We start from the raw sequence: 25387 nt of genomic DNA, 5'->3' as shown, positions 1-25387 counted from the left end.
GAAAGGGATGGACATGGCTAATGATCTAGAAACACTGTTGTCAGGTTCTATCATGGGACTTTTCCTGATGATGATTGTATCCTGTATTTTTCATGCTTTCCCCCCTTCTTTTGAATAGGTAGCCACATTTTCTCCTCTCATAAACTAATGAGTGTGAGATGGTGATAAGAAAGTTTGGGGAAGAGAGAGAAAGAGTGAATAGACAATGTAATGCAGAGGGGAATGGAGAGAACCTACAGCTGAACAGCTCCGTAAAAGACAGAACTTTTTACCAGAGTGGCATTTCTATTTTTCGTCCTTTGTGGCCAAGTTCACTCCTTTGTAAGTTCACTTATTCAGCAAAAATCTATTGGCATGTGCAGTATTCCGAGTCTTTTGCTAGATCTGTGAGGGGTTCAAAGGTGAATGACATACAATCCCTCTTCTCAAAGGAGCTTGAGGTACTGCAGTAGAGATAAGATGTGCAAGGAAAGTCAGCTTAAAGCAGTTTCCTGAAAGGGTTCCACTGTGCACCCTTCCTGAATTTCCTCCTGTGTGTGTTTGCTTCATTTCATGTCTCGGGGACTGGGGAAGTCCCTCTCTTGTTCTCCCAGAGCACCTCCTCATTACACAGACCATCATATTTATTAAGATATTTTATAATTATCTATTTACGCCTCTCTCCCAGCAGATCACCAACCCCTGGAGGACAGAATCTGAGTCTTATTAAACTTCACATTTATATTTCCTGGAAGCTAACAGGGTACCTGGAGCATGGTAAATGCTTTAAAATTGGTTGAATAAAGCACTGAATCCTGTCTAGAGAAGAGAGAACACAGGTGAAATAAGACATCCTACAAAAAGAGGACCCTGGCTGTTATGTCAGGAAATAGCAGTCTGGTATTTGTCCCTTGTGTTTCTGGACCTCAGTTTCCCACCTGTCCTAGAAGGAGTTGGATTAAGTGATTCTTCCTGATGAAAAATTCAGTAATGCTGAAGGCAGAGAAGGAAGGAAACACCCTACCCATCTGACCCAGCCTAAATACCCGCCTCAACTTTACAGTCAGAAATAAATTCCCTAAGATTGAGTGTCAAAAGAAATGGCAGCAAACCCCCCAGACACTTACAGTATTTGCCAGATCCATTGACAAAAGTGACTTCCCACGCTTTGCCCACAGAGGGCATCCCTGCTCATTGATATGTAGACCAGGCGAATGCAGCTGCTGGAAGCCTCCCCCTACCGCTCTTTTTTTCTTCGCCGGCATCTCTCTGCCCCCACCCCCTTTCCCGTGGAATCTTTGCCTGATCCAGTTCGTTTTCCTCCGGTCTCCACATTTTCCCTTCCAGCCCTCCACTTCTCCGGATCAATGGATAGTACGGCTCCAACTCCCAGCTCACACACCACTGGCGGACACCCCAGTAACAAGTGAGAGCGCTCCACCCCGCAGCGCCCTGCCTCTCCTCCCCAGGTCCCCCTCGGCTCTTGGAGGAAAACCAAACAGCATCCCCAGGTTTTGCGCACGGATTTTTCTCTTCAGCTTTACCCAGCCTCAATCTTTTGATGCACAGCCCAACCACAGGATTGCTTTCTGTCTCCTCTTGGTCCCTCCTGGATATTCTGTTTATTGATGTTTCGCAAGCCCCGTGGAGAGCTGTTTTCCCTCCTCTTGTTCCCTCTATTTCCTTGAGTTAGTTTTCCGAGGTTTTACCGGGGCTCGAGATCTCTTGGACCGAATGGAACTTTTTGCTGCCCCTTTTTGCTGCTGATTCTGTCAGTGGACGAGGAAAAAGGCTTCGGAGGCAGAAGAGGCGCAGGGGAGGTGGAGAAAGAGGTGGAGGAAGAGGACGAGGAGGAGGAGGAGGAGGAAGCCGAAGGGGCTCGGCGCGTGTGTGTGCATGTGTGCATGCGTGTGTGAGTGCATGTGTGTGAGTGTTGCGGCTGCCCAGGACCCCCGGCCCCGAAGGTGTTGGCTGAAATATGGAGAATAGTCTTGGATGTGTTTGGGTACCCAAGCTGGCTTTTGTACTCTTCGGAGCTACCCTGCTCAGCGCACGTCTCCAAGTCACCGGTAAGAGGTTCTTTCCTTTCTTCTCTTCGCACCCGCGCCCCCCCCCACCCCCCCTTTCCTTCTCCTCATCTCCTTTGGCGAGTAGTAGAATTGGGGTAGAGGGAGACAGGGCAAGATGTTCAGCGCTCCCTCTGTCCCCCATTTCCTCACCGATGATAAAAGATGGGAAGACTTTTTTTTTCCCCTGGGGGTAGAGGATGTTGGCAGCTGGGGAAAGGGGCGCCCCTTGGCTTTTTAACAAATCTTGTTCTTCTCACATCTTTGCTTTTGCAAATACTTGCATTGGTTTGGAGAGCTGGCGGGCTGGGGCAGGGAGGAAGCAGGTGATGGGGATGTCTTGAAAGGAACTGGGTTGGATCCTTAAAGCCGCGCAAAGCTGCGGAGGAGGGGAATTGGGGCCACAGGGCCAAGTGGAGGAGGTCCTCCAGGGGGGCTTTGAGGGAGTCTGTGCGGAATGTAGATGGTGGGGCTGAGTCGTTTGTATGTGACGCATCTCTGGTTTGGATTTTTAGACTTGCTGATTGAGAATTCGAGAAAGGGACGCTAATGTGTTTTGGTACTTTGGAGGAGGGGACGGTGGGGCCGAAGGAGGCTGCAGAGTTGCCAGGAGGAAGGAGGCGTGTTTTGTTTTATTTTATTTTTTAACAGTGAATGCAGCTCTCAAGCTAAGTCTCCAGGACATTTCCAAACTCCAAATGATTGCTATTCTGGGGAACCAGTCCCCTGGCCCTGGTACTTGGCAAGCGCAGTTCCTAATTAAAAAATGGCAAAACTGTTTGGGTACTGGATTGGGTTAGAGCAGGAAAAAGAGGGGTCAGAGGGGTGCTCAGGGCTGCGGCAGTCTGCGAATATGGAGCTGGAGGTTTTGACGGCCAAAAGAATAATAATAATTTAAAAAAGAACAAAATGATTCATTATAAGAGTCTACTGGTTTTGCCGGCCTCGCCACAAGTGTAGATGGACACTAGGGTATAGGGAGTGGGCCCGGCGGGGAAGAAGGGGAGAGCATTCAGATCCCTTCGGAAATGACCTTTCCCCAAATCCCAGAGAAAAGGAGCCTCTGGCAGGGGCCAGGCGTTGGGTGGGAACACCCCAACATGTGGCTTGGAAATGAACAGGGAACAGAATGTAAACCGCGTCCAGTCCAAGCCCCCAGCCTCTCGGGAGCCTGAGGCTCCGGCTTTCTTGTTGCTGCCAAGTGCTGCGCGGTCCAGGGTTGCAAGCGCCAGCGGAGAATGTGCCTCTCGGGTGGCTAGGGATTCAGACACTCAAGCGCGAGGCTCCCCAAATTTTTGACGTGGCCGAACAGGAGCAGGGATCTGCGCATCCACAGCGACCCGACCCTTCACCTTCCTTTGGCCTGACAGAGCGAGCGAGCACCAGCCAGCGAGAGGGGTGTGTGTGTGTGTGTGTGTGTGTGTGTGTGTGTGTGTGTGTGTTCGTTCCGGCGCGGTGCACGCGTATCAGCATTCGCTCCCCCAGCAGCCCGTGCTCCCTCCCTCCCTCTCAGGCTGGTCTCCTCCTCCGGGCTCCTCTCTCCCGGAGCTTTGTCCTCAGCAATTACTCCCAGAAGGTGGGCGGGGGACTATCCCTGCAGTAAAGCAGTAACGAAAGGTGTCTTTAAAAGAAGGCGCACCCTCCTTCTGCACAGATTGACTTGTGCTCTCGGGCAGTTTGGTGGAAGGCCAAGGAGGAGAGAGGGGAAGTTAAGCGGGGCATCCTCGCGGGGTAGAAAGTCTATGGAGCGAGGCCTGAAATGCGTGGGCTGAAAATATTGCATTAGACAAGGAAGGTGTGCAGAAATGGGCAATGACCTTTTGTCAGTTACACTAAAATATTTTAAAGCCCTTTCCCAACTGTCTTTGGCGAAGGGTGGGGATAAATGAATGGAGATGGGTTTCTATGTGTTTTACTAATATCTAAATTCATTAAATATCCCCCTTCCCACTTATTTAAGTTTCTTGTCTAGAAAGTTAGGACCGTATATTACTTTATTTTAATTAACTCCTCAACGGACAAGTCTATGATTGAAAAGGCAGACAAAAAGATACATATACAAGGGAAATGCCTGTGGATAGGCTTGTGGGTCTAAATCTTTAAGCTCCTCTATACTTCTAAATCCACTTGTGTTATTTGCAAATGTGATGTAGTTTGCGCCAGTCCCAGGAAAGTGGATGGTGCAGTTTTGAGATATTGCTAATTCAGATCACTCTGATCTTTGCTCCTTAATCTGTTTCTCCTCTTTCTCTTAGTAGCAATTTCCCCTCTTCAGGGACATGGCAGGGAATTGATGATGAGGAAAGCACAGTTCACTCTATGAGAGGACCAGTAGGAGGTGCCCTTAATAAGGCCAAGTGTCTAGTTTACCGGCAGTGAAATTCCCATTCAGCAGGATGTTTTTAAAGACTTTGTTGATTGGTGACAAAGGATTATGGAGACAAGTACAATAGCACTGGCTATTTTCCCACTTCCTAGATAAAGTCTGAAACTGCTGTAGATTTTTGTGAAATCATTAGGACATAACAAAGGGCATCCCTGGACAGTGTTGGCGTAGGATGGGGAAGTGAAGCTGGAGGAGGAGGCTAGTGGCTTTTTAGTTGGCTTTTGTAAGATGCTGTCTTCTTATATATTTGACTTGAGCCCCAAGCAAAGGCACTAAGTAGTGTCCTGGCATCTCAGAAGAGATGAAAATTTTCGATGGTAATGAATGCAATCGCAAGTAAACATGTTAATTTTAATTGATTCTTCATATATACGTTTGGGTTACGTTCGATTAAAAACATCAGTGCGCGTTTATGTCATCGGGACATGGTGAGATGAGGCTTGCTACCTCCCCTATCCACATCGTTCTCATCCCCCGCAACCAAAGCAGATCCGATGCCCCAGATCTGGCTTTGCTGTTGAGTGGAGCATGGCAGGACCTGAGGGCGCCTGGGCTGCCCGGCTGTCCACTCCTCTGTGAGTGCTGCGGTATAAATCACCAGGGACCTGTCACAGCATCCATTTCCCACACAGCAGCCTTGCCCTCTGAGTTATGAAGCATGTGAAACAGCCACCACATGTGTTATATGTGCATATATTGGGCTTAGTGCATTTGCTTTAATGTTCTTAAGAGCTGGGCTGGCTTGAGCTGCTCATAGGCATTTTTTTTTTTTTTTTTCCTGGGGAGAGATTTATAACTTCCCAGTGTGTATGACTTACATTTATTCTTGGGCAAGTTAACCTTTTAGCAAACTTCCTTATTGTTTTCACTGAAGAGGAAGAGCTTTAATCCTATCTGAATTCTTCATTGAGCCCTGCTGTAAGTTTCTCCCGGAGTACAGGATATTTACAGGCTGTAGTACGATTTTCTTAGCCAATGGGGAGCTTGATGAGATTTGAGGAGGTGATTTTTAGGTGGAAGGGGATATTTTTACTTGTTTCTGGAGAGGGAAAAGATGACACTGCATCTTCCAAGGGAATTCTAGCACTCTAGTTATCCTCAAAATCATCTTTTATGAGAGGAAAGATTTCTTCCTCTCTGGCTTACATTTCTTCTTTCGTTCAATAGTTTGAAATTCTTCAAATGCATATGATTTGCTCCTAGAATGTTTCCTGCTGTATGTAGTGGGTCATCTAGTACTATCTTTCTCCTTTGGAAACAAGCTCTATTTTCAATCTTAACTCCTCAACGAAAACACTTTTTATCTTTAGGTGATGCTTCATGTACGTAGGTAGTGCTGAATTTCTGAACAGAATATTTCTTTCCATGGAAGACTGGGCCCCGAGATTACAATTTAAAGCAAATATTCTTACTTTTTCTTCGGAAAATTTGCCATCTGAAACTTTGCTTGTGAAATTTCTTTTTCCTCATACTTCTGCCAAACAAAGTAATTCTATGAGGAAAGGATGCAGTTGTTTCTGGCATTTGCTTATATTAAAAGCCAATCATATACAAGGAAGAGAGCATTTTCACCCTCCATGCCATCTCCCCAAATGTATGACTTCCGGGGGGGAATTGAGCTAGTGCTAAATACATAAAGATGCTTCTGGAAACCAGTGTGCTATTTCACTGGTGAGTGAGCTCTTCTGGCCTGGCTATGGATCTTCCCACTTTCCAAAGATATGGCCTGTATTGCGCTCAGAAACTTGCACTGACTTAGGAACACATTGCTGTATTTTGGTATTTGTTACACAGCTACTAGCTCAAATGATCAATTTTTGATGGAGTAACCTACCTCAGATGATAATCTCTTACATGAACTGTATACGCAAATCTCGGGAAACCTTTGTTTTGCCTGAGTAAAAGGAATAATGGCATAAGCCTGCCAAGGATTACTTGATTAATTAACTGAAGATAAAATGTCACTTGGTTCTGGAAACATACCGTAACCCCTAAAGTGGAGTGTTAAATACTATGCACATTTACAATTCATAAAACATAAACGTGGAATCTTCTTCTTTTTTCTCTGTTTCTTTATTATGATACTCAAGAGGAGGATTGAAGAGTTTCGTGAATTGTCGCAACAGTTATACCTTAATGAATTGTAGCCTGGGATCTCACTAAGTCTTGATTGAAACACACTGAATTAAATATCAACATGATGCCCGATGAACTGTTCTGCAGCCTGCTTGCTTCTCTCCAGCCTATCTCTACAGAATTATAGCTCTAATCTCTGAACTGTATAGCATCAACACTGCCTCCCTTCATACAACCCAGGAAAACCTTTCTCACTGTGAATCCAAGGTCCTGATCCACAGGCAATGCATTTAACATGCTGTACTACACTTTGCAAGGTCATGGGGATTTGCCTTAAAAACAAATTTTTAAATTTTCATGAGTGTTTCTTTTTTGGGAAGTTAAACTACCTGTATATTCTAAAGACAGCTAAGTGGTACTCTTACTATAGGAGACTAACTAGTGGCCTCTCAGCTGGTATCATTGAAATTTCAGAGCTCATAGAGCATTAATGGGAGGTAGAAATGACCACCAGGGGAGGGTAGATTATGCCAACCTCAGCATGCTGCTTTTTTTTCCAGGAGGATGTTACCTGCTTGGAATAATAGAACTTTAATTTTCTTCAAAGTTACTACTTTTCAGAGATCAAAGCACTTCTTAATGGGTATTATAAAATCAGTAGCATGGCACTGACCCCAAAGCATTTAAGATATTTTCCTTCAAAACAAGACCTCAAGTAAAGCAAATGTTAAACTTGTCAATTTAAAAAAAAAAAAAAAAAAAGGATGAACAGTCCAGATTATTTTCCCTGTAGGCCAATTGAAACGTGCAAGATAAAGTGATATGTTACACATGCCAAGTGGGTAACAGCAAAAACTAAAATGCGGAATATTACACACTTTTATAATTGCAGCACAAAGGTAAATTACAGTGCCTTTTAGTATTCCACAGTTTGCTTCCTCCTTCAGTAGATGGTTGATTCCTTCTATTTCTCTGCTTTAGTGCTGGGCTAACACACAGAAATCTAGGTTGGCTCATTGATGATCAAAATTACTATAGTGTTTTAAAGTTCTTTGACACATGTTAGCCTGAGGTTTAAAAAACAGACCTCTTTAACTCAACTGTTAAGTAATTTTTTTTTTTTTGGTGGTTTAGAAATGCCTGACCTTATCAATGGTACAGTTTAGAAATACATAATAGTGTGTATGATTGAATATATTTCTTCTTTTTCATTATTGACGGTGATTTGCCAATGGTTATACTAGTACATGTTGCGTTTTTATAAATAGTTTGAAACAACCATATTATTCACAGCTTTCATTTCTTGGGGGAATAGTTCAACCAGAAAACATATAAATCATCCCATATTTATTGATCATATTTTTAAAGTTTATTGTTATGACATGATCTGGATGAGGAAATTTCTCTTCTTTCCTAAATTCCATGAGCCCAGTGCCTATAACCTACTTCTTATTTTTGTGAGGTACTTTAGCTTAATTTCACACATCCAAATTCTCTGACTTCTTGCTTGTTCAGCCATTTCACGGTTTCAAGAGAGGAAGGCCCTTTTTACTACTTGTGATTATTTTGAGCGATTTAACGGGTACGCATTGCAATTTGGAGATTTTGCTCTTGTCTTTTGCTCATCCGTTAAAGACTAGTTCTTGCCAGAAGGCTACTTTTGGGCATACCTAGGACAAAAATGTTCCACTGAATTAACTGAATCTTTATGATACAATCTAATGAAAATACCAACTCGTTAGTGTATCTTGACCTGATAAGAGAGCTTATCAATACCAACATTACTCTGGTATCTTAAATGTTCTTAAATTGGCTTTAACATTTTTATAAGAGAATAAACGAATTAAATGGTTAATATAAATGTTATTTACTCTAGTTAGTGTTCTTAGTACTGAAGTTCCTTGTTAAACACCAATATTTCCTGATTTTACTAATTTTTTAAGCCTTTAAAAATGTTTATCCACTCCCTTAGCTGCATTTTAAGTATGTAGAACATAATTTAACCTGTCCTTAAGAAGCCCCGGGCATTACTGTGGCTCACTTATTATATTATCTGATCTTATAGGGATGATTTCTGAAGATATTGCCTCATGGAGGACTGTTTATTTCCCATTAAATGGCCACAGACTATTGCTTTGTTTTCCTAAGACGTTTATTACTGATTTGTAGAATGCGATTTATCTACTTGTTTGTATCCAGCTGGAAGTTCCCCCTGTGGTAAGACTTCTTCAGAGAAGTTTTTCTTTTTTCTACTTCTGATTTGCTGAGAAATAAGTAACTGTGTTTCGTTGAGATGTGTCTAAAGTAAAAGAGGAGATTCTAAATCAAGTCCTGAGTCCCTCACTAGCTAATTGGTTTTCACTAATGGGTTTGTAGCATTTCTGAAATCTGCTATTACTTTGGATGCCATTTTTCTTTATGTTTTTCCTTGTTAAATGAGGGTGTGGACTAGACAACTTCTAGTTATATTACTATTTTCAACATTATATGATTTATTTAAGTTATGAGCATACTATATATACAGTGTTGGGTATAATTAATAATAATAACATTGATCACAATAATAATTTTAATGAAATAGATAACCCATGTACCCACCCACAGTTTTCTTAATTTTGTATTACTTAGTCCCTTGCCTTTTTATAGTTTTGCTACATATGCTTGAATCTTAAACATATGATTTTGCTGTGCCTGTACTTGACCATATAAAATAAATATAATGTGTGTATTCTTCTCTGGTATGTAATTTTACTAAACATTAAATATTTGAGATTCATCTGTGAGAATGCATATGGCTGCACTTCTATCACTTTCTCTGCTGTATAATATTCCATGATATTAATTAACCACACTTAATCAATCTACCACTGCTGAACTTCTGGGAAGTCAGTATTTTGCTATTGCCAATAATACTGCTATGAACATTCTTATCCATGTTCTGTGGAACAAATTTGCCACCATGTCTAGAGTGCATGTCTAGGGATGGAGTTGCTGAGTCATAGAAAGGGCATCTTTACTTTTAGGGGACAATGACAAGTTGCATTGAACTTTGCATTGAAACTCCCACCAGGAGCAAAGGACAATCTTCTCTGTTCCGTGTCTCCACCAATACTTGGTATTGTCATATGCTTAATTTGCCCTCATCTGCTGGATATGGATTACCATCTCACTGTGGTTTTAATTTGCATTTCCCTGATGGCTAAGAAGGTTGAACATTTTTTCCCATAAATTTATTGGCCATTTGTGATTTCAGCAAGGTAGTTCTATGATTCTGTTTTTCCAACTGAGCAGCCATTTGCTTTGTGGCATCAATACTATTACTGTTAGTAGTTATTCTGTTTTTCCTACTAAGCAACATTTGCTTTTAGGTTTAGATGTGGTTGGTCATCTAACTTTTAGGAAGCTGCTGCCTGATACTGTATCATGCTTACTTTAGCCCAGACTTTCCCTAAACAGCTTTCCAGAGTGAACACTTATTTTAGACTGGAAGAGAGCTCCTTAGTCACTGTAGGATTGTTGATTACCTAGAGTAACTCTTGCCATGTCAGTATCCTGCTTTATCCTATTTATTACGTCTGTGCAGCATGTCACTTACAGGGAAGCTGGATCCTGAGGTGCCAGGCTTAATTTGAGGAACCTTATAAATCCCCTGAATATGACAGAACTCAAAGATGACTAAATCACAGAATTATAATGCTGGATACCAAGTATGTGTTAAAATCCTAATCTGGCATTTGAACTTGGGTGTGTTTCCAATATGGTAAAGTACATAGGCCCAGGATCATTGTTACATATATGACTGTGGGTTTCAAAAAAAACCCATGCTTGCACAAGGGCATACGCACACCTCCCAGTTTTGGGGGAGCGTCCCTAATTGTTTCACCCCTTCCCACGGGACAGACTAATGAAGGGCCCTGGATGGAATAAAGCCTTGGCTATGCTAGCAGTGGCTTCTCTGGGGTGTTGCCTCTGTGCCGACTCATTAGAGATGTGAGCCAAGGCTGAGATATTTAAGCAAACCCCTTGCGCCCGGAGTCCTCAATCCATTGTTCCCACATCTTTGCTCAGCCGCTTGGGATCCCAGGAGAATATAAATTAGAGAGAAAATCTGCAAAGCTTTCCTTTTCATGTCTAATGTCTGGGCAGAGCTGTTCCCTGCAGGACAGTTTCTAGTTATTTTCCCTTCTGGTTTGAGATGTCTCCAGGGATGGTTTGTTCACTGTTTCCCTTGAAACTTTTCAGCAGCATATCAGTTCTTGCTGTTAAAATTTCATCTTACAATTCATCTTAGATAGTCCTGTTCTAAATATTCCTCCTGTCACTCCTGTCACCCAGCTCCTGGTTCCTGTTTGCCCTCCTCAGTGGCATTCTGTGTCTTCTGTGCTGAAGCCTGTTAGATAATTTTAGCCATAAATCATTCTTGCCTCCCCCCTGAGTCCTCACTTAACCAGACTGTAAATATTTAGTTCATTTAATCTTTCTTCATACCTCTCCAGAAGCTTAATCATGTTTATTTTTCTTACCTGAACTCCCTCTAGTTTGTTTATATCTTTCTGGTAATCAAGTGCCCCAAATTTAATGTGCTCTTCTAAGTAAGCTCTCCCAAGTCATATATTAGGAAATACAGCTTTAGCATAGCGTTTACCTTATTGTACAGCCATTCATGGACACACATTTTGTCTCTCAAATTTTAAGTCCTCATTTTTCAGGTAGGACTATCAATGCCTGACAAAATCATTGAGCTATTATAAGGATCAAATAAGATTAAGACTTTTACTCAAGATAATAGTTACTAAACATTTACTATGGGTTACAAAGAATTAAATGAAAGGCTTAAATGTGTCTCTGCCCTCCAAGAGTTTATCACTAAGAGAAGGTGACAGGCACAGACATAGCTAAATGGGTTACAAGGCAGAACAAAGTACTCATTAAGAGAAGAAGCACAAACTAAGCAGGGTAGACTCTGAAAAATATCAACTACCATGTTTATGCATTATATCATTAATATATTAATGCTAGCCAGATGGGGTGACAGAGCCAATTCATTCATCATTGTATCCATAGATTGATTGACCAAAACAAAAGAAAAACAAAAAGAAAGGAGTGTAAAAAGTTGTCAATCATGTTTAAACCAAGCTCACGTTTGGCAAGAATGAGGATATGGAGTTTCACGTGGCAGATCTGGCAGCCTATTGCTATACATACATCCCCAGACCTCCATGACCCTTTCTTTCCTTATTTATTGAGTGCGTGCCAGGTATTGTGCTAAGGTGGTGATAGAACTTTGAATGCAGTGGATGGAAATGCTAAGCAAATAAATATGTTAATAAGTCCATTATTTCGAATGAGATAAGCCTTTGAAAGAAAGAGAGTATTAGAGGAGAGCAGCTCAGATCCAGCTCAAAGAAAGCTCCCCTGAGAAAGTTGTGGTTGGCACCCGAAGAATAAGTAAACGTGGTTAAAGAGGGGATGTTTAGGGAGAGGCAGGGGAGAAAATGCTAGTGAGAAGGGTGAGTGCAAAGGCTGTGTAGTAGGTGGAGGCATAGTGAATTCAAAGAAGATGAGTGTAACCTGATCCAGGAGAACTAAGCATGATGGCGGCTTGGCTGAGGCTGGAGAATATCCTGGGATCCTCTCTTGAAAATAGTAGCTACTCATACTAATAAATATTGGTTGAACGCATTGAAATGAATTCACAACAAAGACCTTTTTCTAGTTTCAGCACAATCATTTAAAAATTTAAGCGAATTGCATAGGTAATCCTTGCCCTGATTTTATTAACTATTAGGTGTGAATTTTTGAACCTACCTATCCCACATGTTTAGAAATACCTATGGGGTTGTGTGGACACAGTGTAGCATGGGGGGAAAAAAATCTTTGCAAAGTGTAAAGAGCTAGATGAATGCAAGTGATTACTAATGAGCATGTGTAACAGGCTACTTCCACTTTGAAAGCTATCACTGAGCAGAGAGAAACAGGACTTTACCTTTTCTATTCAAGTAAGATTGGCACGGAGACATTTCTTTTTCCCATGGCCTCCTTTGAAATGTGCACCTGATAACTCACATAGGTGATTTTTTAAAAAATGGAAACTGAACCTAAGATTTAAAAATGTTTGCAGCTTATTTTTTCAAGATGCTCCTGTTGTATACATTTTCCTTCTATTACTGTTCCTTAAGAAAAATGGATGAGTGTTCTCCTAGCTTTAAGTTACAGCTCACTTAGAAGCCATTGAGCTTGCACCCCCTTTCCTCCACTGCTGCCAAGTTGCAAAGGAGTTGGCTGCATGGTCCTGTGGTCTTGGGTTATGATGAGAGACGTGGCACAACCTGGGGGGGGGGGGAAAGCCTGTCGGCTAGTGGACTTGACCTCGACTTCCCCATCTGTAAAATGGAGACAAAATCGACTTCTCTTTCCCATCTCTAAACTGGAGATAAACTCACTCCAACAGTTAGATAAACGATATCCATTCCAATGCCTGACCCTTAAATGTTCTCTAAAGGCTAGCTGTGTTTAGTATTATCCTACTATGGGCTAGATTTATGCTGGAATAGTCTACATATAGCAAATTTCACAGGCATGGGCAGGCCACTCTAGAACCCTCCTCAATTTCATTGTTGTAGTTGATTTTAAAGACTTAGAAATAAAATAAGATGTCAGACTCTTAACAGCAATTTTGAAATCAAGCCCATGCTTCGTTTAGTGGGTCATGGTTTAGTGGTCCATGGTCCATGCCTTTGCTAGATTCAGAGGCTAACAGATTCAGCTAGGTTAGACCTGACACGGTACAATATTGATCAAACGTGGCACTGTATGACGTACCTCCTGTGGATCCCTCATCCAAATTAACCTCCTCCTTTAACTACTGTTTGGTTAACCACATCCATTTCCTGCAGACCCATTGAGTCCAGCATCTACTTAGCATGAACACCTGGAGGCTAGTGCTTGCTCGGTTAACGTGCAGTGCCAGGTGTAATATGTCCCGAGAATCTTCTCTCTGAAGAAGACACTCTCACCTTGGCTAGGTATTAATGCCCAGCTCTATCCTGTACAACAGAATCAGAATCTCTGAGATGAGGCCCAGCACACATAGTTATTAAACCTCCATGGATTGTCCCAACGTGTAGCCAAGTTTGAGAATCAGTGTCCTAGGACCTTGCTATTCAAAGTGTGGCCCATGGACCAGAAGCATTTGCATCTCCCAGGATCTTTTTAGGAAAACAGAAAGTGAGTCCAGACCTCGACTTACTGAATGAGAATCCCAGGTGACTGAGAAACACTGCCCTAGGAGACTGAAAACCCACTGATGGAAGTGCCCCTGGGCTCGATTTCTTTGTAAAAATCTACTCAACGGGAAAAGGCTCCATCCATACTTGTTTAGTCTTAGCTTGAAGCTTCTTTGGAGGACTTTGGCTTCAGGAACTGGTCTTGGAATGGCGAACTACACCAACATCCAAGAGCCTTCTGGTGTGTAATTTAGCAGCTAATGTATTTCTTGGAGACCATGACATGTTTCCTTTTCCTTGAGATTAAAGGCCCTTGAAAATGCTCTCTGGGTATTCCACCTGCCTTTTCCCTTCTTATCAATGCTCAAGGAAGAAGGCACATTGTAAAAGGGTCTGCGGCTTTGCGTTACATATTTTCTCCTCCCTCTATCCCCTTTCCTCCTTAAAAATACTCAGATGCAAGGAAAATGGCAGGCACTCGAAAGGGACACTGGGGCCCTGGGTCCATCCTCACCCTCCCTTCTCTGCCTCTTGGGTCTGATGCTAAAAGCTCACAGGTGCTCAAAGTGAGACCCTGTCAGTGACCCCATGCTGACTCTCATCTTTTGATGGGGAACGGTCTTCAGGGCATGAAACAGACCAGATGTTCATTTGTCTGGGCCTCTGTGGCAGGGGGAGAAGGGGCGTAACTGAGATTTTGGAAGAAGAGTAAAGCTTTACAGACAGAAAGCTCAGTGCGAGGTTTTGAAGCTTTTTGCTCTGCACTGCCTGGCAGAGAGAGGAGCTTTAACTGGCGTGCTCCAAATCGGACTCTACAAGAAGAGAACCTGGGGGGTTCAGCTGTGCAGATTGGATCAATCTGAATGAAAATCACTAGTGTTCCTCTTGGTGAGAGAAGTTTTCTGCTTCGCTCATGAAATGTAGGCCCTTTTCAGGTCCTGGTAGAAAATGAGTAGGGCTTTTGTGAAAGGTTATGTAAGGCTGCTGGTTTTTTTTTTTTTTTTCCCTCTAGAATAAAGTTCTGTTTATAGAAGGGTGAAACCGCCTTTCGGGGAAAAAATGCATTTCATAGCCTATAGCTTAGGGAAGATAATTTAATCAATCTTCAAGAATGAATTAAAGGAAGAGAAGGAGAACAAACTCGTAGGTGGAGGGAGTAGGACATACAAAGAGGAATAGGCCTGTGGGAGAGCTTGATGGCTCTGGTCCTGATGCTGCAGCATTTAGGGGGCAACCAGCTGTTCCTGTTTGCCCAGGACTGAGAGGTCTCCTAGGAAGCAGGACTTTCAGTGTTAAGAGCAGGACAACCCCAGGTAAACTGGAGTGTTTGGTCTCCCTAAATTAGGTACCTGGGGTGGGGATGGGAGTGGGGAAAATTCTGAAGGGTCTTCAGCAGTGTCGTGGTATTGTAGCCAACATGCTGTTAGCCAGATGGAAGAATAAGTGGGGGCAGGCTGCAAGGCCTATTAAGAGGGGGTTGTTCCATCAGAGAACATGGGTCCCCATTTGATGGTTTACAACTAACTTGTACCTTGGCTATCGTTTTGGGTCATAGAAGTCCTTATCCTCTAAACCTGTGCTAATATAAAATTTGATGTCCAAACTTGAAGGTTTTCTTTTTTTTTTTTTTTTTTTTGCCAACTACCTGGTCCCCAAACTGTCAGAAACAGCTTATTTTCAGTATCAGGATATATTGGAGATGGTAGGATAATTTATTTATTAGAGAAGCATGTCTAATACTTTTGTTTTAATGTGCCTTGTATAATGCTGGGTGCATATTAATTATCTAACAAATACTCACTAATTGATTTCCATATAATGGTTATTCTCAAGTTTGCACAGAATCTGAAGTTACTCTTATGCACAAGCCATGCCAAGTTCAGTTAAGGATATATTACATTTCATATGAGTACTCAGCTTTTTCCAGAGAATTTTATTTTATTCTCCTCTTCCCTCTCACCTTCTTTTTGCTTGATTGTTTTTTCCTTTACATGGCACTCTTACTAATTTTATTGGCGCCATTCCAGAGTTCTTGGGAAAAATTCAAAATCAAGGAGATCCTGCAAACACTAAAATGCAAGTATGTGAAGTCTATAGAATTTGCTATCTCTTTAAGCCCTGTTATTACTGCATCTAGGGCCTTTGTCAACTCACAGGTATGAAAATGAAACAAGGTAAGATAGGTGTATAAATACTTCCAACATAATAATCCCAAGGATAGACTCTGTGTTTTCCTTAGGAGAACAATTCCTGAAGACTGGGATGAGTCAAAAAATTAAAATACTATTTTTGGTACTTCCCTGGTGGTGCAGTCGTTAAGAATCCGCCTGCCAATGCAGGGGACATGGATTCGAGCCCTGGTCCAGGAAGATCCCACATGTTGCAGAGCAACTAAACCTGTGCACCACAACTACTGAGCCTGCGCTCCGCAGCCCGCGGGCCACAACTACTGAGCCCATGTGCCACAACTACTGAAGCCCGTGCACCTAGGGCCTGTGCTCCACAACAAGAGAAGCCACCGCAGTGAGAAGCCCACACGCCGCAACGAAGAGTAGCCCCCACTCACCGCAACTAGAGAAAGCACACGCGCAGCAATGAAGACTGAACACAGCCAAAAATAAATAAATAAATTTATTTAAAAATAAATTAAAATACTATTTTTGTAGAAGTCAATGGAAGCCAAGACAAGATGATGGATACAAGAGGGGCACCCAGGATGAAAAGGTCAATTCTTCGTGTGTTTCAGCACATCAGTCAAGCAGGAAAGGACTTCAGCAATTGTTTGAGATGACCGTCTCATTGTCCTGATGATGAGACAGGGTTTCAGAGAAGTTAACTGAACACCCAAACCACAAATCTAAGAATGAGTGTCACGAAACATTTCTGCACACATGGAATTAAATCTTGGCTCTACCAAGATTTAACTTCGTGACCCTCATTATGATTCCCTCCTTATCCCTAAAACTGGGAAAACCATTGCTGAATGGGTTAATTAAACAAGGAGAATCACACTAAAGGATTATCACAGTCCTTGGTACATAGTAAGCACTAAGCTATTTCTGTTTTTATCCGTTCATTCAGCAGATGTTTATTGAGACCATGTTTGATTTATCATATTTGTTGGCTCTTAACGTTGGATGTATAATAAAAAGCATCTTACATACTACCACTGTTCTCATAGATTGAATAGAATGCTTGGGGAAATAAAACCTAGGCAGTTTAAACATGAAAAAAAAAAAAAAAGACAAGCAGAGCTGCAAGACAACATATTATTAAGAACCAAATGATTGAGAAGTATAGATAGAGGAGAGGAAGAGAGAGAAACGCTGTCAGAAGGGCTTCATGAATAAAGAGGACAAGTCTGGTGGGCAGGGTGTTTGGGATGTTCCTGTGTGGACACTTCTTTACGTGTCCAGGATCTGGAAGACAAGAGGAAAGATGGTGAACGCTTCACTTCCATGAGTCAGCTACCCACTGGCCACGGCCACCAGTTCCCATCACCAGCAATGGCTTCACTAGCCTCTTCCACAACAGATCTGCGATAGCCAAGGAGAAAAGGGAGAGAGAAATGACAAGGTCATCTGGCGAAGTAGCTTTGGCAGCATAAATAATGTAATTTTAGAATGAAGAGGTTTTATCTGCAAGCCGTTTCCTAATAATTTTAGGGAGGTCTCAGAAGGACAGAGTGCTCAGGAGAAGACAGATCCCATCATGCACCACATTTTGAACTCTGAGATCTAGTAGCTGCAAAAGCCAATTTAGGCCCCAGCACTGCTGGAATAAGTCTGTGCTGGAAATTAATGTTTCCATCCTTTTCCTTTTAGGAGAGCTTCAAAAATGTATAGAAAACTTTGGTTCAAGATGCCAAAATCCTTTATTACTAATGCATGAAGGGTGTTAGCTAGCCCATAAAAGATTTTCTATACTTTTTACAGCCAAAGGGCAGGTAGCCCAGCACAGAATTTTCAGCTTAAATAGCTCTTCCTTTGTTCTTTCACCCAAAATAGTCATGTAAGATTATGATAATTAATAATTGATGAATGGTGATGATGATGATGATGTTGCCTTATGTTTGTCTGATATTTTATATTTTCCAATGGCTTTCACATCCATTATCTAAATTCCTCTCCCAATACATCTAAAAAGTGGGCAGAAGAGCTAGTTCTTCTTACATGTTTTGTGAGTGAGGTTATGAAGACTGGTGGTCCATTACTTGTTTAAGGTCACGTAGAACTTACTAGTTCTGTAAGAAAAACCCAAGTTTTCTGACTTTTAATCCATTTACTCACTAGTTATATCTGACACCTTCCAAAAGCAAGGGCAAAAAACCAACAAAATGAAGGGCATCTGTTTTTTTGGTTTTCCAAAAGTACATGTACTTAAAAAAATGACATCCAGCATGCAAATCTTAATTTCTAATAGCATTCTCCAGTAATAGGAACAAGGATTCCTTGGTGAAATGGCTGATTCTAAGACTTAGGCTGGAAATAGGTAAGTGCCAGAGAGTACAGAAGTTCTTTAAAAAAAAAAAAGAAAGAAAGAAAGAAAAATGCACAATGATAGAGTGTGTCAAAGGGACACAGGAGCTAACTGAAAGCTCTCAATGGCCAAAGCTGGAACAATTTGAGCAACACAATAAATCAAGTAATTTTGAATTATAACTCAAAATACAAAATAAATATCATGGGTCTATACTACTATAAATAAATTCCTTAATAAATAAATAAATAAATACATGGAAGAGAGGAGACAAATCTCTCATGCAGAAGATTTCCAAATACTTTATATAGATAACCTACCCTCAAGGAGGTGGGTATAACCCCTACTCTTTTCGGTGTGGACCGTGCACAGTGACTTCCTTCCAAGAAGTACAGGATGCAAGGGGAAGGGGGAGAGTAACTTTATGGGGGAGGGGGGCGGGAAACTTGACAGATGATCAAGGTCATCATCGACAATGACAAACCATGATAAGAGCATGTACCCCTGGGAGGATGTGATGACAGTGGCACTTCATGTCTGTGAACTTCCTTTCCCAAACCCATAACCCCAGTATAATCACGATTAGACAAACCCCAAGTGAGGAACATTCTACAACATACCTGACCAATACTCCTCAAACTATCAAGGTCATTAAAAATAAGGACAGTCCGAGGAACTGTTGGGGCCAAGTCAAGCCTATGGAGACATGATGATGAAATGTAATATGCTGTCTTTTGTGGGATCTTGGGACAGAAAAAGGACTTTAGGTAAAAACTAAAGATATCTGAATAAAGTCTGGACTTTAGTTAATAATAATACATCAGTACTGATTCATTAATTTTAGTAAAGCTGCCATAATAATATGTTACTAATGAGAGAGGAAATTTCATATGGGATATATAGCAACTTTCTGTACTGTCTTCACATTTTTTCTGTAAATCTAAAACTATTCTAAAATTTTTAAAATGATTTTTAAAAACATCCTATTTTGTTTTGTCAGAGTGGAAAAACCAGCAGAGTACTTAATCCTAGTAAACTAATTTCTTCCTCTAAAACAAAGATGATAGTTTTGTTCTTGTGTGATTATTCTGAGGATTATAGATGATGTTTCTACATCCCTTATTATCCCAGCACTTTTCTCAAAGTATGGTTGCATCAGTGTGATATGTGCATATTTTAAAATGCAAATTGCTAGGCTCCACCTGACACCACCTGAATTAGAATCCTGGACATACCAGGGGAGGGACTAGGGAATAGCATTTTTAGCACACTTTCTAGGTGAGTCTTATGCATACTTAACTTTGAAAACCACTGTATTTTGCTGTACATTCTCTCTAAAAATTAACCATGGTAGCTCTCTATTTGTCAAGCCAATCTTTGAGCTCACGGTATGATTTTTGAGTCAGGTGCGCTTGAGTGCAGATTCCAGCCCTAGAACTTTCTAAATGGGATAAGATATTCTACCTGTCTGTGCTTTAGTTTCCTCATCTGTAAAGTAGAAGAATACCTAATTCAGACAGTGTTTATAACATTTTTTGAGAAAATACATGTGAATTATTTCGTATATTCTGTGACCCAGGCACTAAGCTCTAAAAAAAAGTAACTAGCAAGACTATACTAGTATTAGTCTGGATTAAATAAGTTAACACATACACAATCTAGATTACTCCTCATTGTCACGAATGTTTCCCACTCTCTAAAACGGGCCTTCAGCCTCCTGCAGTGCCTTCTTTGCATATTTTTAGGAGTCCTGGGAGGGGAGGTGTGTCATCAATGTGTATCTGGCAGTCTGGCATGCCTGCTGGACTTCTCCTATGTCTTCCCAGAGCTTCCATCTCCTACCAGGTGTCCTGCCTCCTCTCTTGGATTTGGCCTTTGCTGCTTTGTGTAAGGCTGTGCAAGCTCTAGAACCTCTCCAGTGCCTGAGCATTATGTCCAGAGACAGGGTATCTCTATAGTCTCTTCCTCTCTGTTAAACTTTATCAAACTGCCTGAGTCCCTTGTTTCACAAAAGCCTTTAAGACAACAATTCTTTTAACTAGGGTCTGTAACTTTTCTCTACATATGACTCAGATTCAGTTGAAGGGCTGATTTGAGGACAGATGCCCCATGTCTTATCTCCCTGTAGATTTAGCCTTTCTGTCTCTAGGTCACCAATGGAACTTCTTCTTTAAGCGGTACTTTAAATCTCCCCTGTGTAAATGAGCCACTGCAAAGAAATGTCTGTGTTTTCAGATGCATATACCATGGTTAGTCCACTAAGGCTGAGGCATATATAAAGTGCAAAAATGTAGAATAATATTAACAGCCAGTATTTATGAGACTCTGTGTGGTTTAAAGTGACATGGCAGGGGGACTTCTCTGGTGGTGTAGTGGTTAAGACTTCATGCTTCCAATGCAAGGGACTTGGGTTCTATCCCTGGTCGGGGAACTAAGTTCCACATTCGGTATGGCCAAATAAATAAATAAAGAAGGAGAGAAGCAAGGAGCTTCAATGGAGAAAAGAATTTTTAAAAATAAAGTGATATGACAGGTATTGTGCATGACATATTTATTGCCCACCTATTTCCTTATTTAATAAAGGGTTATTTTCCATTCTATTCAGCAGTATGCCAGCTAAAAGACTCTGTTTCCCTGACTCCCTTGCAGCTAGGAGTGTCTGCGTGACATAGTTCTGGTGAATGGTGTGAAATCAGGAGACTCCTTGGGAAAAAGTTTACTCTCCCGACCTCAGAACCGCCCCCTTCCCCTTTGTTACTTCCTCCTTTCTGTCTGGACAGCAGCATTGAGGCCCTAAGTCATAGCCATTCTGCACTAGTTCACCTATTAAGGACAATGAGAAGGAAATGAGGAGAAATTTGAGTCCATGATGGCTTTCTTGAGCAACAATACCTTCTTGGGACTGCTCCTTTTAAGACTTCCTGTTAATATAAGGAATAATACCTCTATTTGTTTTTTTAAAATTTATTTTATTGAAGTATAGTTGATTTGCAATGTTGTGTTAATTTCTGCTGTACAGCAAAGTGATTCAGTTATACATATATATAACTTTATATATATATATATTCTTTTATATATATATTCTTTTTCAGATTCTTTTCCATTATGTTTTATTACAGGATATTGAATATAGTTTCCTGTGCTATACAGTAGGACCTTGTTGCTCTATTTGGTTTTAAACCATTGTAATGAGGTTTCTGTCACTTGCAATCGCACTCAGTCCTAACTGTTGTGCATTCCCATATTAAATTATTTACTCTCACCGTAAAACAATGAGGGAGGACCTAATATTATGCCCTTTTACAGGTGGAAAAAGTGAAACACCAAGATGTTAGCTAATTTTCTCATGGCTCCATGCTAGTAAATTGCAGACCTATGATTCAAATCCTGGCTTCAAAACACACATTCTTGAATTCATGCTGTGATTCTTAGATAAATAGTTGATGTTATTATTATTATATTATTATTTTTATAATATTCATTCATCCTCTCCAAGTGGGTGGTATATTCCTATGATCCATTTGTTATTTAGACACTTCTAGATTATTGAGTATCTAAATAAAAAATCAATATTCTGTTAATCGTTTTCAAATGTCACAGTTCTCACTAACAGGTTATAAGACAGCTTCATGCACTTTAATTTCCTCTGAAAAGAAATCCACTGCCACCTTTATAAAAGACTAACATTCCAACTACAACTTTGGAATGCTAATGCCCTACCTTAACAACCAGGCTAAGCTCTGTAATTCACATATGCGTTGTAATTTCTCTCCCATCGTAGTGTAAGGGCATTTCACATAGTTTTGATATATCGTGTAAATTAGGCCAACAAAGTGCTGTGCTATGTCTTCATTAAAATAGAAGACGGTAATAATGCAACCATGTAGCATGGTCTTGCAGCCTTTGAGTTATGAACATTCAGTAGCGTCTCCTTACTTGTGCTTAAGTTGGCATTTGCGAGCAGCATATAATCAATTAATCAGTAACCCAATTTTCTGTTAAAGAGATGGTGCATCATATTTTTTAAAAAAAAATCAGGGACCGTTGTATGATTTTATGAAAAAGAGCCCTCTCAGCAAGGAAAGTTGTTTGAAAAACATTGAAAACCTTTATTCGGGGATGATGATTTTGCTTAACTAAGCCAAAAGTGAAGTTGGATACAAATGTTCAGTTCCTGAACCATTTTATTATTTTGCTGCTGCTAGAAAAGAAAGCACCCGTTTGGAACTGCTAGTAAGAATGCATTGTTTTCACTCATGATTAGATATGGGAACGTGGATTCATGTATAAAATGCACTAATCCTAAAACTTGAAAGTTTAAAACTGACTGATTCTGTCCTATTTCTTACAAATGTTGAAGAATATGCAGTTGCCCAATCTGTCTCATGTAAGATCACAGCAGCCCAAAGTGATGCGACTAGCATGACAGAGCTGACAGCCATGTAGAGATGACAACCTGGCCCTCTCAAAATTTGATGTTTATTTATATCCTTATTTTTATTATAATTTCTGCCTAAAAAGACATCTGTGCTTATTGTGAAGATTCAAATGTTATGGAAATATTTGAGTTGGAAAAAGGAAACTTCCCCATAATTCCATCCCTCTGGGATAAACCACTCTTCATTCATTCTGCTTGGTCTTTTATTTTTCTTTTTCTACCTGCCATACAATTACTGTGAAACTTGGGGAAAGTTATGTTTATTTTTGCATCACATTAAAATATCGAGCTCTGTTTTCTTTTTACCAAATAAGCAAGTAGATAAATCTGAAAACGGCAACAAAACAAAACAAAAACCTCAAACGTTTGCTTTATCATTTCGGGAACAAAAGAGATGATCAAGATGAAAATGATCTCCACAAAGAGATCACCTTCCAAGAGACATGGCTTTTGACCAGACGTAGCTGTCTTCTTCTTGCGCGGAGGAAAAGAGTTAGCTCCAAGGCCTCAGAAATGCCCAGCTGTCCTCTAATACCTTTCTTCTCAAAGTGTGGCCTGTGGACCCACAGCATCAGGGTCGCATAGGAGCGTGTTAGAAATGCAGAAACCCAGCCTTCCTCCGAGATCCGCTGCTTTGGAATCTACACTTTCACAAAATCCCCTGGTCACGTGTTTGCAAGTCAGAGTTGCAGAAGTTCTAATTCAAGCATCCTTCGTACTCAGATCTCTACCATATTCTAGGAGCTGGGATTGCTCATGAATTAGCAATGTTGTTAAGAGAAGCAGCCGGTGCCACCGCGGCTCTTTCATGTGACTTCCAGATCTGCTCAAAGCAGTACTGAATGTTGTGCTCATTAGTCAGTGAAGTTCAGAAAAAACTGTCTGAGGGCTGCCTTACGTCCAGCCTCTTCATTGACGTCACCCCAGAGGTTTCTCGCTCATACCTCTAAAGTCCCAGTGTACTCAAGCCCATAATGCCTTAAAGAATTTTGCTTCCAATTCCAATTCCTAGTTTTTACTAATCATGTACAGCTTGGTGTTATTTCGCTAATGCACGTAAAGACTCTCTGCAGTGAAACCGTTAGCTGTGTAAAGAAAAAGACCAAGAATATTTTTTCCTTTATTCTGTTCCCTCAGTTAGTGCTGAATTATGATAATGATGATGTAATAGTGTGGAAAACACAAATGATTGATGCCCTTCCCTGGGAATGTAGGTGGAAGTAAAAGTAGGTTGGATTTTTCCACTGTGATAACTTCACAAGAAGACTGTAGTAAGCCTAAGATTCTATCAGCTCTCAGCAGGCAGGAAAACAAAGGCATTGCTAGTTTCCTCCTTATTGCTTCTCATGGTCGTAGTACCATGAAGTCTTCAATCCCTCCAGTATTTATCAAATAGATTTTCAAATACCAGATTTCTTTCCTTAACACATAGGAGGTCATTGTCCTCTTCCATGGTACCTTTACTTTGTCTTGCTGGAAATTAGCATCTCAGGGACCAATCAGAATTAAACTGAAAACTTAAAATCTAAGTATTAATTATTATTCAAGGGTGAAGAGGTGATGAGAAATAAGTTGAGAAATGTTAGAAACAAATCTTACTTCATTTAATTGAACTTCAACATATTCTCCTTATCCAAACCACTGTTCCTTTTTGGTTCACTAAGTTTCATCACTAATCCAGCATTTAAATGGATTAGATGAGTACAGATGTTATCTGGGGTGTTATAAATGCAGTGACTTTGAATGATACGTCATCCACTGCTTGAGAAGTGGGGTTTTCGCTTGGCACTTGGATCTCTACTTTTCAAGCAGTCTTGAGGCTTTTTACTGTAATGAAATCTATGAGAAACATGAGGTTAACAAAATTTTATCTCTGGTTTGTTGTAGAAATGTTGGGGGAGAGGGGAGATCATATTTCACCTTCTGTCGTACCACTGACTTGACCTGTAAAGATGATGAATATCAAGGAGTAAAACGAGAAGGCACTGAATTTTCTTTTTAATGAGTCAAAGCTGAGCTTCCTATAAATAATGCATTTGGGTTTTTTTTTTTCATGGACTTGTCCACCTTCTAAAGGTTTCAGGCCTTGAATTACTCTAAGCTTGCCATGCATGGATTGACTATTCTGTGACAGTATTGCTTTCTTTCCGTGAACAATGTAATTAAACTCTTGATTGAATGAAGAAACATGCCCTTGGCTGTGTATAGCATTTTGATTTTGAAAGCCTTCTCCTAGCTGAAGCGAATCAGTTTCAGGATGGAAAGGTCAAGTGGCATCTCAAAGGCTGCAACTGTTAGACCCAGGCTCTGAGTTACTTTCTTCAATGATGGCCGCCCTATTTGTAAAAGCCTGGCCATTCCCAAGAATGGGCGAATGATGGTTAGTAGTTGCGTTAACTCCATTTATCCAATCAGTTCTGCTTCCCACAGATCCACATTTGATGGTTATGTTTCCTATCAGGAGCTGGGAAGCTATTGACCTTGGTAAGTGGTTAATTTCTTTCTTGAATTTGTGCAACATCTCACATATCATGTCTCTCTATAGCCTAATTTCAAGCGTTGGCTTGTTATCTGGTTGAAAACAAGATCGGGGCCATGGTAGGAATGGTCCATTTTACATCAAGTAAGCTTCCATAAATTCCTAAGCGGGGGGCGCTAGGGAGAGGACATTTGAACTCCACAATGATTTTTATATTGTAGCTCATAGTTTTCCTTTTTTTCTCTTAGTGTCTAAAAA

The 25387-nt window shown here is 40.9% G+C and overlaps 1 protein-coding gene across 1 annotated transcript in view; it reads left to right on the top strand.

Moving 5' to 3' along the window:
- The first annotated feature begins 1831 nt into the window (after positions 1-1831).
- Positions 1832-25387, top strand: part of DCC (DCC netrin 1 receptor) — a 1191297-nt gene continuing 1167741 nt past the window's right edge. Inside the window, exon 1 of the mRNA XM_057527412.1 lies at positions 1832-2048. Within this exon, the coding sequence (XP_057383395.1) occupies positions 1958-2048 (91 nt within the window). The 5' untranslated portion in view covers positions 1832-1957. The remainder of the gene's footprint in view (positions 2049-25387) is intronic.

Source organism: Balaenoptera acutorostrata, chromosome 13 (genome assembly GCF_949987535.1).
Source record: "Balaenoptera acutorostrata chromosome 13, mBalAcu1.1, whole genome shotgun sequence".
Classification (NCBI taxonomy): domain Eukaryota; kingdom Metazoa; phylum Chordata; class Mammalia; order Artiodactyla; family Balaenopteridae; genus Balaenoptera; species Balaenoptera acutorostrata.
Note: the sequence above shows the minus strand (reverse complement) of the source record. Positions and strands in the feature narration are given on the sequence as shown.